The sequence below is a fragment of the Lampetra planeri genome, chromosome 16, assembly GCF_965212315.1.
Source record: "Lampetra planeri chromosome 16, kcLamPlan1.2.h2, whole genome shotgun sequence".
Classification (NCBI taxonomy): Eukaryota; Metazoa; Chordata; class Hyperoartia; order Petromyzontiformes; family Petromyzontidae; genus Lampetra; species Lampetra planeri.
In genome coordinates this window covers 13608778-13626019 of record NC_136122.1, presented here as the reverse complement: position 1 = coordinate 13626019, position 17242 = coordinate 13608778, and the positions used below count along the sequence as shown (strand labels likewise).

At 58.3% G+C, this 17242-nt stretch overlaps 1 protein-coding gene across 1 annotated transcript; it reads left to right on the top strand.

Moving 5' to 3' along the window:
* The first annotated feature begins 1046 nt into the window (after positions 1 to 1046).
* Positions 1047 to 16374, top strand: LOC144722979 (solute carrier organic anion transporter family member 1C1-like). Its single transcript, XM_078601450.1, has 13 exons — positions 1047 to 1199; positions 1539 to 1671; positions 2630 to 2784; positions 3236 to 3385; positions 4018 to 4116; positions 5054 to 5308; positions 5904 to 6068; positions 6348 to 6543; positions 7288 to 7459; positions 9036 to 9238; positions 9694 to 9758; positions 12027 to 12144; positions 14525 to 16374. Exons 1-13 carry the CDS (start codon positions 1115 to 1117, stop codon positions 14793 to 14795), a joined length of 2067 nt encoding a protein of 688 aa, XP_078457576.1. The 5' UTR covers positions 1047 to 1114; the 3' UTR covers positions 14796 to 16374.
* The last annotated feature ends 868 nt before the right edge of the window (positions 16375 to 17242 follow it).

Below are 17242 nucleotides of genomic sequence, written 5' to 3'. Positions count from 1 at the left end.
CCCCTCCTGAGGCGTCGGATGTCTTGCCAGAACAGCTTTGACGCTGCCCAGGAGTTCCTCTCCGTGGCCTCTTCCAACTCATCCCACGCCCCCCGGAGGATGTCGCTTCCAGCGACTGCTGCGGCTGCCGCCCTCTTGGCTCGTCCGCGGTGCCTCTCACTCGAGTTGGGAGGTCTCTTCCCCAGGATTTCACTCCATTGCATTTTAATGACTTTAATCATTCACCATTATTACCATTCACCCTCGCTCCTGCACGCCGTGTCAGGTCGGGCACTCAGCGGCATGTCCGTTAAACATTAAACAACGCTTACTTCCCACATGTGCCGCTCCTATCTAAACACAGACGAGTATTGTTTTACGCATCCCATCAGCGGCACGGCATTCTTTCTGCGGACGCATTTTTTTGTCTTCTTCAGCATTGGCTCAACGCAAGCAGCACTGTGACCCGGATTCGACAATCATTGTCTCGTAAGCTCGCAGGCTTGAGTCCGGCTCGCTTGGAACATTGCTGGTCAGCTGCCATTTGGGCAAGGATCTTCCTCTCTCCGTGAGATACTGGTTCAAGTTGGAAGCAAGGCAATACTACAAAACGTGAAATCACAACTATTGGAGTCGTCGAGAAGAAGATGAATTACAATGCAATTAACAATTAGCACGGTTGGTTACGTACGGTGCAAAAGAAATTCAACATACAAACATTCACAGTTTGTGCCTCTGGTGGTCGTGGTGGTGATGCTGCGGCTGTGTTGGCAGTGGTGGTGCAACATGCACAACCAACAACAACCAACAACAACCATCTCGACAACATTCATCAACAGCACCATGCGGACTTAAAATAACACTTGCGTGACCAATATTATTCATGATAAAGGTGTTTTGTTTACGTGACAAATCAGACTTATTCGCTGTATTGGGTGATGGTCGGTTATTTTTACGCGATCTAACCCGAACATGCGTTTATTGTGATTTAAAATAAACAAATGTATAATAGGCGACGTTTCGGGCAATGGCCCTTCTTCTCTGCGTGCCCCCCCCCCCCCCGCCCCGAACCCTCCAGGTGTTCCTGGTCTGCCTGTCTCTCCTCTACTTCTCCAAGGCGTTCGCTGGCAGCTACATGAAGAGCTCCATCACCTCCATCGAGCGTCGCTTCGACCTGCCCAGCTCCGTGGCGGGGATGATTGACGGTGGATTTGAGTTCGGTGAGCTGCTTGAGATTAAGGGGGGGGGGGGGGGCTGGGGGGGGTGTGGGGGGGGGTGTCAGCCGTCGTCCAGCCGTGGATTGACAACGGGCTGCAATTGATAGTGATGATTTATTTAATATTTAGCTCATGCCTAAGGTGCATGCTCGGAATTACAGAGGTACACAAAGAGGAACGTATAGATCCGTGGAAAGGGGCACGGCCCAAAGCGTTGCCTATTATATATATAAATGTACCCTTTAAGGCCACACAGTGGTATTGACGAACGTGTTGAGTTTGCCTCGGCAGGTGAAGGGAGCCGACTCCTGTTGCGCGCTCTCTCTCTCTGTGTGCGTGCAGGGAATCTTCTGGTCATGGCCTTCGTGAGCTTCTTTGGCGCGCGCTTCCACAGACCCCGGATCATCGCGGTGGGAAGCACGCTCATGGGCCTCAGCACCCTGCTCATGGCCATGCCGCACTTCTTCATGGGCAGGTTAGCATGGAGGTGGGGGGGGGGGGGAGCGGTGGTGCAGCGGTTAGCGCGCCGCGCTGCGATTCCCACTCGAGGCCATTTGTAGGTATTTGTTTTTGCACCGAACGTAGCCAACCGTGATAATCGGAGGTGCGGGGGAAGGACGAAAAACTAAACTGTTATGAAGTTCTAAGTAGTGTGTGGGTAAGTGCGTGGGTATAGGGTGAGGTTGTCGGGTTCATAGTCCAGCGCACGCTAACTGCTGCGCCACCGCTCTGACACAAAGACAAAGATTACCCCCCCCCTGTGTAGCCTTAACAGACTGTTGGGGCAAGTGCTGTTTGCGAGTAGCACCTGTGAAGGCGGCCACAGCACACGAGGGAGTGGCTGGCCAGCACCACCCATGGCCGCCTTTGTCTCCCTAGCGCCGATGTTTACACATCTCTGCAGGTACTCATTTGAGGCTGAGTCAATGTAGGGGAGGACCAGGACCGATTCAGATCATTGTCAACAACGGTGTTGACCGCGAGCGGCAATGGAACTCGGGTCACGTGTGTGTGCGTATGTGTATATGTGCGTATGTGTGTTTGTGTGTGCGTGTGTGTGTGCGTGCATGTGTGCGTGTGTGTGTGCGTGTGTGTGTGTGCGTGGGGGAGAGATAGTATAGTGGTTAGAGCGCTGCGCTATGAACCCGGCGATACGGGTTCAATTCCCGCTCACGGCCAACACCAGTGACGATTATCTGAACCGGTCTTGAGCCTCCCCAAGGTCGACTCAGCCTCAAATGAGTACCTGGTGCAGGGTGTAAACATCGCCACTAGGGAGACAAAGGCGGTCCGGCGTGGTCCTGGCCACCCACCACCTCGTGTACCGTTGCGGCCTTCATAGGTGCTCGCTAACAGCACTTGCCGCTACAGTCTACTAAGGCTACATGGGAGATCTTTGTCTTTATCTTTGTGTGTGTGCGCGTGTGCACCAGGTACTCCTACCAGAGCATCGCCGGCGGCGGAAACTCTAGCCACGTGCGCGCCGTCTGTGCGCTCGAGCACGAGGGAGGCGGCGAGGGGACGCTCCTGCCATCAGAGCCCCTCTCAGTCACCTTGGCCCGGGAAGAAACCACGCGGCCTGCACCAGGTACCGTGGCGAGGAAACGCCATCGTCCGAAACGTCGATCATTATACGTATTTATCTTTTAAGGCCACACACAGGGTTATTGGCGAATGTGTTGAGTTGTGTATTAACGGCGATGGTGATGATGAGTGTGATGACGGTATAAATGTGATGGTGGTGATGATTGTGTTGATGGTGGTGATGATCGTGTTGATGGTGATGATGAATGTGGCGATTGTGTTGATTGTAATGATGGTGGTGATGATTGTGATGATGATGGTGGTGATGATTGTGATGTTGATGGTGATGATGATGGTGGTGATTATGATGGTGGTGATGATTGTGATGATGATGGTGGTGATGATTGTGATGATGCTGGTGATGATTGTGATGATTGTGATGATGGTGGTGATGATTGTGATAATGGTGGTGATGATTGTGATAATGGTGGTGATGATTGTGATGATGTTTCCAGCCGGGTGCGACCGCGAGAGTGGCTCCTACCTCTGGGTTCTCGTGCTCATCGGCAACGCGCTCCGGGGGGTTGGGGAGGCCCCCATCGGACCCCTGGGCATCTCCTTCTTCGACGACCACGTACGCGAGGAGAACACCGCATTCTACCTCGGTGACTCCCACGCCACGCACGCAGAGACAAAGATCCCCCGTATAGCCTCGAGCAGACCGTAGGGGCAAGTGGTGTTAGCGAGGAGCACGTGTGAACGGCCGCCTGCACGGCTCGCGAACGGTCACGCCCGGCCGCCTTTGTCTTCCCAATGATGATGTTTGATGCACACCGCATGTGTGACTCATTTCGAGGCTGAGTCGACGTAGAGGGGAGTGGAGTCGTTTGCGCAAAAGGGCAGCAGACACGAGAGGCAAGGGGAGTGGAAGGGGGTGGGGGGGCGTGATGGAAGTCCTCGAGACGGACAGAGAGGAGAGTGCGGCTCAATATGAGCGGCGGCAGAGAGAGAGAGAGAAGGGAGGAGGGGATGAGTAGACGGGATGAACGGGCCAACGTGTTGGTGATCATGAGAGGGCTGTGGTGGTGGTGGTGAGAGGAGATGGAGAAGAGAGACGGAAGGAGCGAGCAGAAGAGAGCTGCACGGAGGAGGAGGAGCGACGTCTGTTCTCACAGGGGGCGGGGAGAGGGGAGGGGTTCGGAGTGGTGGTGGCCACGGGAGGCTTGAGCTGACTGAGACGTTGAGATGTCATCATCACCATCACCGCCCTCGTCGCCCTCCTGCCCTGCCCCCGCAGGCTGCGTCAACACCGTGGGGCTGCTGGGCCCCGCGTTCGGCTTCATGCTCGGCGCGTTCTGTGCTCGCGTCTTCGTCGACATCGGCTTCATCAACATGGGTACGGGGGCCGCGCACGCTTGGACCCGTCATAGGAACGTGGATAATGGCTCGGGTTGGCAGCAAATGGGGGAGATGAGCCACACACACCGTGCAATGCCCCCACCTCCCATCGTCTCCGTTGTGCCAAGATAATCCACGTTCCCACGGCAAGGATAAGTATCGCTGTTGGCTTCCCCAATAAAGTGGTTCTCGATTCAGTGGCCACGCCGAGACACTGATCATTGTGTACTTGTTCCCGAGGGGGGCACACGAGCGTGGGATTTTTTTGATGTTGTCAAATTTGAAGGCGCTGGTTCACAAACGGGACTACGGTCCTGGAGGGCGCTCAGCTGACTCTATAAAACAGCTCGATCCCCACGCGGGGGTTGAATACCGTCGGGCACTCAGCCGGGTTGTCACAGACAGCAATTAGAAGCTCAATGGGCTATGAACTGGACGTCAATCACAAGGAATTACTAACCTTGATGGACCCCTCCACATGATTAAGCAAGACACAGACAGTTTATCACGTCGGCTTTCGCGACCGATATTATTCATAATAAAGGTTTTTGGGTGAGATCGCGTTATTTATAAATGTGTCGTAACCCTCCACCACCCGACACGTCCAAACAGTAAAACAAGTGTCACGTTTACAAAAGACAAATAGTTCACTACTTTAGCCCACCGGTGTGTTGAAGAGTGAATCAACATCATTTAACATTTTGAGTAGTACGACGTTTCGCTGGTAATAACCCAAAAACCTTTGTCATGTCCGTGACACAGACCAATGTCCATCCAAGTGGGCTCTTGACTCGGGGTAAATAAATGGACAACGAATCGCTTCGGGCTCTCACCCGTCTGAGACACACGCCACCTGCTTCTCAACCTGGCGAACTGAACTCGTCCTCGGCACCCCACCCATCACCCCCCGTGCCCCTGCTCCCTCCTCCTCACAGCGGACGTGACAATCTCGCCCCGCGATGCCCGCTGGGTTGGCGCCTGGTGGCTCGGCTTCCTCATCTCGGGCACCGTGGTGCTGGCCACTGCCATCCCCTTCTGGTTCTTCCCTCGCTTCATGGCGCGCGAGGCGGAGCTGGAGCCCCCCGCTACGGGAACCTCCAATGAGAAAGCGGATGCCGAACCCCTGCGCGGGCCACCTAGGGGTGACACCAAAGCCCCCGAATCCGTCGGCGTGAAAGCGATGGCGAAAGGTGGGTTGTTCCACGTCGGAGCAATCGGTTGCGCTGCAACTCAATGGCTTTCTGCAACCGGTTGCGCAAACAGGTCACCATGTATACAGCCATCAGGGAAGTCTGCTCAACGATTTGAGCCACGTGTTCCATGACGTGCTTGCTCACATGTGTGCGACTATGGTTGGTCATCAAGACCCTGAATTACGCGCTGTCTAATTTCCTTCCTGCGCAGCTAAGCGCTAGGATGTGGACAAATCAGTCGCAAGCGATCATCTACGTGTTGAGGTGTGGACCCGGTCGAACCGACAACAAGAAGAACATGACCCGGTCATCTTGGCCTAAGTAAAGGAATGAGTAACAGAGCTCGCTAGAGTTGCGTGAACTGTGAACAACAGTGGTGGTGTAATGGTTCACGCACTGAACTTGCGATCCAGAGGTCAATAGCGAAGGGGTCACGAGTCGATAAATCGACTCGTGACCCCAGTTCGAGCGTAAACACAGTGCGCGCGCGCGTGCACGTACCGCGCGCAACGCATACTCGCTAACAACACTCGTCCCAACACTCTGTGAAGGCTATACGGGGGACCTTTGCCTTTTGTGCGCGCGTGCCCAGAGCTGGGTCCGTCGATGCGCACGCTTCTGGGGAACCGCGTGTACGTGTGCATGATGGTCACGACCGTGATGAACGTGAACGCGCTCGTGGGATTCTACACCTTCAAGGCCAAGTACATCGAGCAGCAGTTTGGCGAGACCGCCTCCAAGGCCAACTTCATGATCGGTGCGACCCTCGCCATCGTCACCGTCATCGTCACTCTCATGAACAACGCCATCATCACGAGCATCGTCATCATCGTCATCACCGGCATCATCATCAATCATCCTCACCCCCAGGTCCACCACGTAACCGTTGCCACCGCTGAAGCAACACCACTCACTTCAGCCTGAGTCCATGTCAGTGAACGGGAATCGAACTCCGGTCGCCCGGTTCGAAGCGCAGTACGCTAACCGCTGCGCCACCGCTCTCCACACCACCACCACTCCGTGTTGTCCCGTGTAGGTGCCGTGAACATCCCCGTGGTGGCGCTGGGCATCTTCGCGGGCGGGATGATCAGCAAGAAGCTGAAGCTCTCACTGATGGGCTTCTCCGTCATGGGCCTGCTCACCGACCTGCCCGCCTACCTCCTCGTGTTCACCTACTTCCTGTTCGGGTGCAGCGAAGCACAGGTCGTGGGCCTCACGGTGGACAACAGTGGGTGAGTGGACGAGTGGGTGAGTATTAGGTGAGTGGGCCGGGGGGTGAGTAGGGTGAGTAGCGTGAGTGGGGAGGGGCAGTGAGTGGACAAGTGAGGGAGGTGGGTGAGTAGGGTGAGTCCAGGAGGTGGGTGGGGTGAGTGGGTGCGTGGGCAAGTAGGGTGGGGGTATGTTGAACTTCTTTCGCACCGTACATCGCCAACCGTGCTATACGGAGGTGCGGGGAAGGACAACACACAAAAAGCAGTGGGTAAGTGGGTGAGTAGGTGGGTGGGTGAGTGGGTGGATGAGTGGGTGGGTGGGTCGGTGAGTGAGTGAGTGGGTGGGTGGGTGAGTGGTGGGTGGGTGGGTGAGTGAGTGGTGGGTGAGTGGGTGGGTGAGTGGTGGGTGAGTGGGTGGGTGAGTGAGTGAGTGGGTGAGTGAATAGGTGAGTGGGTAGGTTAGTGAGTGGGTGGGTGAGTGGGTGAGTGATTGAGTGGGTGGATGAGTGGGTGAATGAGTGGGTGCGTGAATGAATGGGTGAGTGAGTGGGTGGGTGAGTGGTGGGTGAGTGGGTGACTGAGTGGATGGGTGAGTGGGTAGGTTAGTGAGTGGGTGAGTGAGTGGGTGTGTGAGTGAATGAATGGGTGAGTGAGTGGGTGTGTGACTGCGTAAATTCCTCTAGGATCCCCTTGTCTATCCACTCATGATGACCACGCCGCTTATGGTGCTGCTCCCCCCGCACCCCCCTCCCGCCTGCCCCCCAGGGTCCCCATGGCCATGCGCTCGCTGCTGGCGGAGTCTCTGGTGGAGCCCTGCAACGCGGCCTGCCCCTGCCCCCCGGGGGAGTGGGACCCCGTGTGCGGGGTCAACAACCTCACCTACGTGTCCCCCTGCCTCGCGGGCTGCGCCACCATGTCCGGCAGCGGCAAGGCCACGGTGAGTGAGTGGGTGGGTGAGTGAGTGAGTGGGTGAGTGAGTGGGTGAGTGAGTGGGTGAGCGAGTGGTTGGGTGAGTGGGTGGGTGGGTGAGTGGGTGGGTGGGTGTGTGGGTGAGTGAGTGAGTGGGTGACTGGGTGGGTGGGTGACTGGGTGGGTGGGTGAGTGAGTGGGTGGGTGAGTGAGTGGATGATTGAGTGAGTGGGTGGGTGACTGGGTGGGTGGGTGAGTGGGTGGGTGAGTGGTTGGGTGGGTGAGTTGAGTGAGTGGGTGGGTGGGTGGGTGAGTGAGTGGGTGGGTGGTGAACACAAGACGATGGTGGTGGTGAACACGTGACGGTGGTGGTGAACACGAGACGATGGTGGTGGTCAACACGTGACGGCGGGGGTCCTTAATAAATGACGTCACGCAGCAGTCCTGAAGAGCCGCAAGTTTGCGGATCCCTGCCCATGACTGATGGCGAGGGGGCGGGGGGGGGGGTGTCCTGGGGGGGGGTTCTTGTGGGGGGGGGGGGGGGGGTGCGGTTTGGCTGAGTGGCCACGAGGTGGCGATATTCGCGTGGCTCTGAGAGACGGGATGGGTCGAGGAGGGGACGATCGTCCTGTGGTGGTACATCGACGACTCCTCGTGCAGCCAGCGCTGTGCCAATCCACTGCTGGATGAGAAGGCTTCCCTACGCCGCGTCGGTCACGGCGGCTGAAGCAGAAGATTAGCGCTTTGATACAACCATTTTTGCAAATGTGATTTTCAACGTTTGATCGGGTCCATATTTGCCACATTTGAACGAATTATCCCGCAGGTTACTCGATCGGGGTTTGATTCACCCCAGCAGTTATCGCCCCCTACTGCAAAAATATTGGGCAGGACCCTCCCGAGAAAGACTACTGAGGCTCAGTGATACTTGTCTGGGTAAATAAGCGAGGCCATACACAAATATAATGAGTCAGGTGTTCGGCCCTTTACCCAGGTGTTCCAGCAGTCCGTGTGCACCCAGGTATGTTTTTTGTGTGCGTTGCATCAATCCAATTGTGTTCCATGATTGTGGCTGGTACAAGTGAGACCTGTGTGTGTGCGCGCACCCAGGTGCGTTCCATAAATGCAGGTGGGTTCCATGATTGTGATGATGAGGATATGTGGCGCAGCAGTTAGCGCACTGCGCGCTAACCCGGTCGGGTTATGGTCATGTTTTTCTCCGGGTTTTTTTTCCTGTTCCTTTTGGCTGTTCAAGGCAGAGGACTGCCCATGATTGAGAAATGAATAAAACATTGAAATAGGCGCGCTAACCCGGCGGCCAGAGTTCGGCTCCCACTCACAGCCTCGACCAGCTGGCCAATCTCTGGACAGGTCGACTCAGCCTTTAAAACGAGAACCTTGCACGATTCGTAAACAAACCCCAAAAAAATTCGCCAATCGGGAGACAAAGGCGACCGGACGTGATATTAGCCACACGCCACCATCGCCTTGTGTGCCGTGTCGGCCTTCACAGGCAGGGCATGTCTACAGCACCGCTCCTCGCAAACAGCACTTGCCCCGGGCGCGCTGTTCAAGGCTGCACGTGCGAGCGGGTGAAGGTTTAGATCCTCTGTCATTGTTGCACGCAGGCGTTCGAGCAGTGCGCGTGCGTGGGCGGCGCCGCGTGGGGGAACGCCTCGGCCGTGCTGGGGCAGTGCCCGCGAGGCACCGAGTGTCCCACCGCTTTCCTCCAGTTCATGGTGGCCTCGGTGCTCGCCTCTTTCGCCGGCTCCATGGGGTTCACCGCGACGCAGCTCATCTTCTTGCGGTACGGACGAGGCGCCATCCGCATCATCGTCAGCATCGCCGGTGTCGTCACAGACCGCTGCATCGCGCGGCGCTTTCAGACGCGCTTCTGCGGCCGTCTGGAATGCTCTGCCTTGGGAGCTTATGCACTTTTAAATCATCTAGATTGAATGCTAATTTCGTTAAAACTGCTTGTTGTTGTTGTTGCGTTTGGTTTGTTGTCCTGCCCCCGCACCTCCGATGAGCACGGTCGGCTACGTGCGGTGTGACTTGTCGTCACCACTGCAGCGAGCACGAACCTCGTGACCCACATCACGACCACCACCACCAGTGTAGCCACCACCACCAGTGTAACCACCACCACCACTACCACCACCACCACTACCACCACCACTACCACCACCACTACCACCACCACTACCACCACCACTACCACCACCGCTCACCGCGTGGTGGCCTCGTTCTGTGGCTCTGCAGCTGCATCCCCAAGTCGTTGAAGGCGTTCGCCATCGGGATCCAGATGCTCGTGGTTCGCACCCTGGGTGAGTGCCGCCCTCCCCTCACCCCCCACTCGGGCCGCACCACCACCACCCCTCACCACCACCACCCCTCACCACCACCACCCCTCACCACCACCACCCCTCACCACCACCACCACCACCCACCATCACCCCTCACCACCACCACCCCTCACCACCACCACCCCTCACCACCACCACCACCCACCACCCACCACCACCCACCACCACCCACCACCCCTCACCACCACCCCTCACCACCACCACCTCCCACCACCCACCACCACCCACCACCACCCCTCACCACCACCACCCCTCACCACCAGTGGGGAGGGGGTTGTTGAGTGGGGGGGGGGTTGTTGAGTGGGGGGGGAGGGGTTGAGTGGGGGGGGTTGTTGAGTGGGGGGGTTGTTGAGTGGGGGGGGGTTGTTGAGTGGGGGGGGGTGTTGAGTGGGGGGGGGGTGTTGAGTGGGGGGGGGTTGTTGAGGGGGGGGGGTGTTGAGTGGGGGGGGTGTTGAGTGGGGGGGGGGGTTTGAGGGGGGGGGGTGTTGAGTGGGGGGGGTGTTGAGTGGGGGGGGGGTTGTTGAGTGGGGGGGGGGGTTGAGTGGGGGCGGGGTTGAGTGGGGGGGGGGGTTGAGTGGGGGGGGTTGTTGAGTGGGGGGGGTTGTTGAGTGGGGGAGGGGTTGTTGAGTGGGGGGGGGGGTTGAGTGGGGGCGGGGTTGAGTGGGGGGGGGGGGTTGAGTGGGGCGGGAGGGGTTGAGTGGGGGGGGTTGTTGAGTGGGGGGGTTGTTGAGTGGGGGGGGGTTGTTGAGTGGGGGGGGTGTTGAGTGGGGGGGGGGGTGTTGAGTGGGGGGGGGTTGTTGAGGGGGGGGGGTGTTGAGTGGGGGGGGGTGTTGAGTGGGGGGGGGGGGTTTGAGGGGGGGGGGTGTTGAGTGGGGGGGGGTTGTTGAGTGGGAGGGGGGTTGAGTGGGGGTGGGGTTGAGTGGGGGGGGGGGTTGAGTGGGGCGGGAGGGGTTGAGTGGGGGGGGTTGTTGAGTGGGGGGGTTGTTGAGTGGGGGGGGGTTGTTGAGTGGGGGGGGTGTTGAGTGGGGGGGGGTGTTGAGTGGGGGGGGGTTGTTGAGGGGGTGGGGTGTTGAGTGGGGGGGGTGTTGAGTGGGGGGGGGGGTTTGAGGGGGGGGGGTGTTGAGTGGGGGGGGTGTTGAGTGGGGGGGGGTTGTTGAGTGGGAGGGGGGTTGAGTGGGGGCGGGGTTGAGTGGGGGGGGGGGTTGAGTGGGGGGGGGGGGGTTGAATGGGGGGGGTTGTTGAGTAGGGGGGGTTGTTGAGTGGGGGGGGGGTGTTGAGTGGGGGGGGGGTGTTGAGTGGGGGCGGGGTTGAGTGGGGGGGGGGGGGTTGAGTGGGGGGGGGGTTGAGTGGGGGGGGTTGTTGAGTGGGGGGGGTTGTTGAGTGGGGGGGGGGTTGTTGAGTGGGGGGGGGGTGTTGAGTGGGGGGGGTGTTGAGTGGGGGGGGGTTGTTGAGGGGGGGGGTGTTGAGTGGGGGGGGGGGTTGTTGAGGGGGGGGGGGTGTTGAGGGGGGGGGGGTGTTGAGTGGGGGGGGGTGTTGAGTGGGGGGGGTGTTGAGTGGGGGGGGGGGTTGAGTGGGGGGGGGTTGAGTGGGGGGGGGGTTGAGTGGGGGGGTTGTTGAGTAGGGGGGGTTGTTGAGTGGGGGGGGGTGTTGAGTGGGGGGGGGTGTTGAGTGGGGGCGGGGTTGAGTGGGGGGGGGGGGGGTTGAGTGGGGGGGGGGGTTGAGTGGGGGGGGTTGTTGAGTGGGGGGGGTTGTTGAGTGGGGGGGGGGTTGTTGAGTGGGGGGGGGGGGTGTTGAGTGGGGGGGGTGTTGAGTGGGGGGGGGTTGTTGAGGGGGGGGGTGTTGAGTGGGGGGGGGTTGTTGAGGGGGGGGGGGTGTTGAGGGGGGGGGGTGTTGAGTGGGGGGGGGGTGTTGAGTGGGGGGGGTGTTGAGTGGGGGGGGGGGTGTTGAGTGGGGGGGGGTTGTTGAGGGGGGGGGTGTTGAGTAGGGGGGTTGTTGAGGGGGGGGGGGTGTTGAGGGGGGGGGGTGTTGAGTGGGGGGGGGGTGTTGAGTGGGGGGGGGTGTTGAGTGGGGGGGGGGTTGTTGAGTGGGGGGGGGGTTGTTGAGGGGGGGGGGTTGTTGAGTGGGGGGGGGTTGAGTGGGGGCGGGGTTGAGTGGGGGGGGGGGTGTTGAGGGGGGGGGGTGTTGAGTGGGGGGAGGGGTGTTGAGCTACTTGCCGCGTGTGCGATGCAGCCGGGATCCCTGCCCCCATCTTCTTCGGCGCCGCCATCGACTCCACGTGCCTCAAGTGGACGAGCAGCGGCTGCAGCGGTCGGGGCTCCTGCCGCCTCTACGACATCAAATCCTACAGGTGGGGGGGGGGGGTGCGGCAGGGAAGACAGGTGAGAGAGGGAGGGGACAGGTGAGAGAGGGAGAAGACAGGTGAGAGAGGGAGGGGACAGGTGAGCGAGAGAGAAGACAGTCAGTTTCAAAGACAATGCATATACTACCACAGCATGTTTTTTTATTTGTTTGCATGTTCACCACAAGTATATCTTAATGCAGTGTTTTAACATCTCAACACAACTGTTTTATTGCCAGAAAGGGTAACACCTATATTCTCATAATTTGATGCTGGCAAGGGGAGGAGGTCCCATGATGGAGTCGGCAGGGGACACGCTGCTGGGTAGCGATCGAGGGGAGGGGTACTTGGGGAACACGAAGGGGTTAGGGGAGGAGTTCTTGGGGAACACGAAGGGGTTAGGGGAGGGGTGCTTGGGGAACACGAAGGGGTTAGGGGAGGAGTTCTTGGGGATCACGAAGGGGTTAGGGGAGGGGTGCTTGGGGAACACGAAGGGGTTAGGGGAGGGGTGCTTGGGGAACACGAAGGGGTTAGGGGAGGAGTGCTTGGGGAACACAAAGGGGTTAGGGGAGGGGTGTTTGGGGAACACGAAGGGGTTAGGGGAGGGGTGCTTGGGGAACACGAAGGGGTTAGGGGAGGAGTTCTTGGGGATCACGAAGGGGTTAGGGGAGGGGTGCTTGGGGAACACGAAGGGGTTAGGGGAGGAGTTCTTGGGGATCACGAAGGGGTTAGGGGAGGAGTGCTTGGGGAACACGAAGGGGTTAGGGGAGGAGTGCTTGGGGAACACGAAGGGGTTAGGGGAGGGGTGCTTGGGGAACACGAAGGGGTTAGGGGAGGAGTTCTTGGGGATCACGAAGGGGTTAGGGGAGGGGTGCTTGGGGAACACGACGGGGTTAGGGGAGGAGTGCTTGGGGAACACGACGGGGTTAGGGGAGGGACGGGAGGAGGGGAGGGGAGAGCGGAGGGAAGTGGTGATGAGGCTTCAAGAAAGGAACGTAAGGAGGTTAATGAGGAGTTGGACTATCTCACTCTGTAGCTGCGACACTGGCTTCATCATCATCATCATCATCAGCAGTACCACTGCCACCAGCAGCAGCACAATTCTAGCAAAATCGCCCGATGATGCTGGTTGTAATTACCAGCACAACGTGGTGCTGAACTTGTAAATGTTGTGGATTTGCTCTCCAACACACCGGTGGGCTGCAGTCGTAATCAATTGGCGCGTTCTGTTTACGTGACAATAATTACTCATTGGCTGTGTTGGGTGGCGGCTGGCTAATGGACACATTTATTCTTACGCGCTCCAACCCCCTAAAAAAACCTGACTGTGAGCAGTGCCTAACCCATGATCGTCAGCGATGGATATCTCGTGACCCTTGACAGGTTCCACGGACGATCTTAAGTGGCGTCTCTAGCGCGCCGAGGACTCGGCTGGTTTTGTGAGGTCTGGAGTTGGAGCTGAACGGGGGGGGGGGTAGTGGTGATGTGGAGGGAGGGGAGGGGTTGGCTGATGTAGGGGGAGGGGAGGGGTTGGGTGATGGGGGACAGGGACTGGGGGGGTGGGTGCGCATCGCGACCCCGTGTCCCTGCGCATGATGACTCTGACGCATTCGCCCTCCCCCCGGCCCCCGACTCCCCCCCTTCACCCTTTTCCCTCCCCTCGCTCCCGTCCGCATCCACACCCCCCACAAGTACCCTCCCCCCCCATTTTCCCGGTATTCAAGCGCTCCGCTCTCCTGTAATTGGCAGCACGCAATGACCTCTGCTCCTTTGCCGGGTTCAATTAAAGCTCGCTGATTGAACAGAAATGTATTTTCATGAGTTGATTCATTATGCGGGGCAGGACATTGGCTCTGATTGAAACGTCCGTGCTGCGCGGAGCGCGCGCGCTCCGGTTGGGCCCGCTCGTGCAACCACGCGGCAACCACCAGCAACAACCACGCGGCCACAACCACACAACCAACCCCTCTTATCATCGGACACCACCATCACCGCAGCTACACCATCACCAGCAACCACGCCATCACGGGAACGGACAAAACGCCACTCGGCTGCCAACCCTCGCAGTCGGAAGAGTTGAAGAAGCTCTTGAGCCGGGACCTGAACACGAGATGGAGGAGGCGCTTGAATGAGGAGCTCTCACCACGCGTGTGGTCAGGCCGCCCTCTGAAACAGGGCTCGTAGCTCGGGAAGAGTTGCCCGCTTGATAGAACAGTTCAGCTTGGGGATTGTTTTGACCATACTTCACCACGACGGTCATCCGCACCATGAGCTCGCCATGATGTTCTTGTCTCAAACGGGGGGAGGAGGGGGTGGGGGCGGTCCCCGTGTCTCGATGCCCCGGTCCTCACCCCCCCTACTCCCCCCCCCCCGGCCCTGCGACGCACAGGTACACAGTGGTGTCGCTGATGCTGGGCTTCCGCACCGCGGCCGTGGCGCTCGGCGTCCTCGTCGTCTTCAACGTGCGGCGACAACTTCGGAGGGAGGCCGCGGCCGCGCGGGGCGCAGGGAAAGGCGCGGGGGGCCACGAGGAGCTCCTCACGGTGGCGCGAAGCGACGGGGACTCCTGCCCCGCCGAGACGGGGGATGATCCCCGATTGAGGGAGCCGCAGAAACTGCTGCTGCCGGAAGCTGATCCCCGCAGGGAGACGGTGGTGTGAGTGGAGGAGGGGGGTGGCGGGGGGGCAGCGGATCGCGGCCTATGCTATGATCCCGTCGATTCGAGTTCGATGTTTGCTCGTGGCCAGCATTAGTGATAATTATCTGAACCGGTCATCGGCCTCCCCTAGGTCGATTCAGCCTCAAATGAGTACCTGGTGCAGTGTGAAAATCATTGCCACTCGGGAGACAAAGGCGGCCGGGCGTCGTGCTGGCCACCCACCCCCTCTTGTGCCACGCCAACCTTCATCGGTGCTCGCGAATGACACTTGCCCCAACAGTCTATTACAGGCTATACGGGGGATCTTTGTCTTGTTGTGTGTGCTGTGTATACGAACCCGGCGCAGTGCGCTGGGCAGAGGCTCTGAGGCTCGGTACCAACAAACATCCGAGTTCGATTCCCGCTGCTGGGTCCCCCTTGATTGTGTGTGACCTTTATAGATGCTCGCTGACAGCACTTACAAGTTTATCCTTGCAGTGTATACGACTATATGGGCGCTGTTTGTCTTCGTGTGTAACCTGTGTGTGCTCGGATTGGCATCAATTTGCCTCCAGAAAGGCACAATAATTGTTATGTGTTCCGCAATCAGTCACTGGCAATTGTATGGCCAGGTCAACATTGAGTTGCATTGCAGCTTAATCGATTATACGCGGGACGTCTCTGCAACTTGTTGCGAGTAGTTCTTCAACCGCAATCGAAACGCATCGGCAATTTGTTACCACGTGTTTCACCGTCACGTGCTGCGCGCTTGCGCACCTGTGATTGGTCGTTACGATCCTTCATAGCACGCGGTTTCATTTCCCGCGTTGTGCAACCACTCGCTTGGACGTGGACAAAGCAGTTGCAAGCGACAACGTTGAAGTTGTGCGACTTCGAGTTCAACTCGGTTGCGCAACTGATCGCTCAGGTGGCGGCCCGGGGCTGACCGACAACAGCACAACCCGGGCCTCAACCATTAGGTTGACTCGGCCTAAAATAAATAACGTGAGTAATTGGTGTGTAGTGTGAACAACGGCGGAGGTGAGGTGAAGGTGGCCTGGCGAACGTGTTTCTGACCACACCACCGGCTCGTGTGTTAGCGGCGGCCTCAAGGCCTCATTGATAAGTGCTCGCGAGCCATCCTGGTCTGGGGACAATTGAAACTCCTGGAAGTGTTGTCCCCCGTGACGTTTGGGGAGGGGGGTCCTTGGGGAAGAGGGAGCGGTGGCGCAGTGGTTAGCGCGCTGCGCTAATAACCTGGCGGATTCCAATTCGATTCCCGGGCCGCGGCCCACATCAGTGGCAAATAGTGTCAACACTCCCCCCCCCCTTCTCGTTACTAGCTCGCACTGACCAGCGTGGTGAAGTATGGTCGAAAATCCCACGGGACCGACGTGACGGCGTGGGGAGGCCTTAATCCGATGGTGGATTGATGAGTTCAACCTTGGATATAAATATGTTTTTTATTTAATTACGAACAATGCTATACAAATGAGATGCTGTGAACATGCGAAGGGTGCGATTATATCGGACTTGTATTATTACAATTGTCCGTTGTCTATAAATCTGAAATAAATTGTAAATCCATTTCATAAAGGAAACCGATAGCCGACTCTATCAATGTGTTTCCCTGCAGACAAGCTGTCTGCCTCCGTGCCAGCGTGTGTCTGCGTGTTGGTCTGTCCGTGTCGTTGTCCATCTCTGTGTGCCTGTGTCCGTGTGTCTGTCCCGTGTGGGGAGCGGTAGTGTCGTGGTTAGCGCGCTGCACTTCCAATTATTTGAACTGGTCATGAATCTCCCATAGGTCGACTGGGCCTCAAATGAGTACCTGGTGTGGTGTGTAAAATCACCGCTAGGGAGACAAAGGCGGCCGGGCGTGGTGTTGGCCTCCCACTCCCTCGTGTGCCGTTCCGGCTTTCATAGGTGCTCACTAGCAGCACTTGATCCAACAGTCTGCTCAGGCTATATGGCGAAATTATTTCCTTTGTGTGTTCGTGTGCTTGTCAACGCAAACAAACTAACGATGCGATGCTGTAAAGCATTCTGGGTAGGAGTTCCCACAATCCACAGCCACGTGCACAATGCGCACGACGCGCTGCGCGTTGTGCGGAACCACACGCTCCCGAAGAAGTGCATTGCGGTCACCTTGTCTTCAGTCGCCATCCGTGACTCGAGCAATTGCGACCAACCCACGTGCAGTGGCGAGACAAAGACGGTCGTGCACCGGTGCCATCCTGATTGGAGAATCTTCACTAAAGTACAGTGACCGATGCTCACCGCTGCAATGTCTGCGAAACCGGTCTACAGCTGTCTCAATGCTGTCCATCGGTTGTTCACATTTGCTCAATTTATAGACGGCGCGGTTCTTCAGGAACTGCTGGTCGTTGTAGTCCCATCAACCTATTGGCTCTCCAGACCGATACTATCGATGAGCATTGGCGTTAAGCAAGACTCGTGGAGTGGCGAGAG

What these genes read in the sequence shown, in the direction of transcription:
- LOC144722979 (XM_078601450.1), top strand. Translation starts at nt 1,115, where the DNA reads ATGAAGAGCTCCATCACCTCCATCGAGCGTCGCTTCGACCTGCCCAGC. An exon ending in CCGCACTTCTTCATGGGCAG is followed by an intron (nt 1,672 to 2,629) that starts GTTAGCATGGAG and finishes CGTGTGCACCAG; the next exon opens with GTACTCCTACCAGAGCATCG. An exon ending in GAACACCGCATTCTACCTCG is followed by an intron (nt 3,386 to 4,017) that starts GTGACTCCCACG and finishes CTGCCCCCGCAG; the next exon opens with GCTGCGTCAACACCGTGGGG.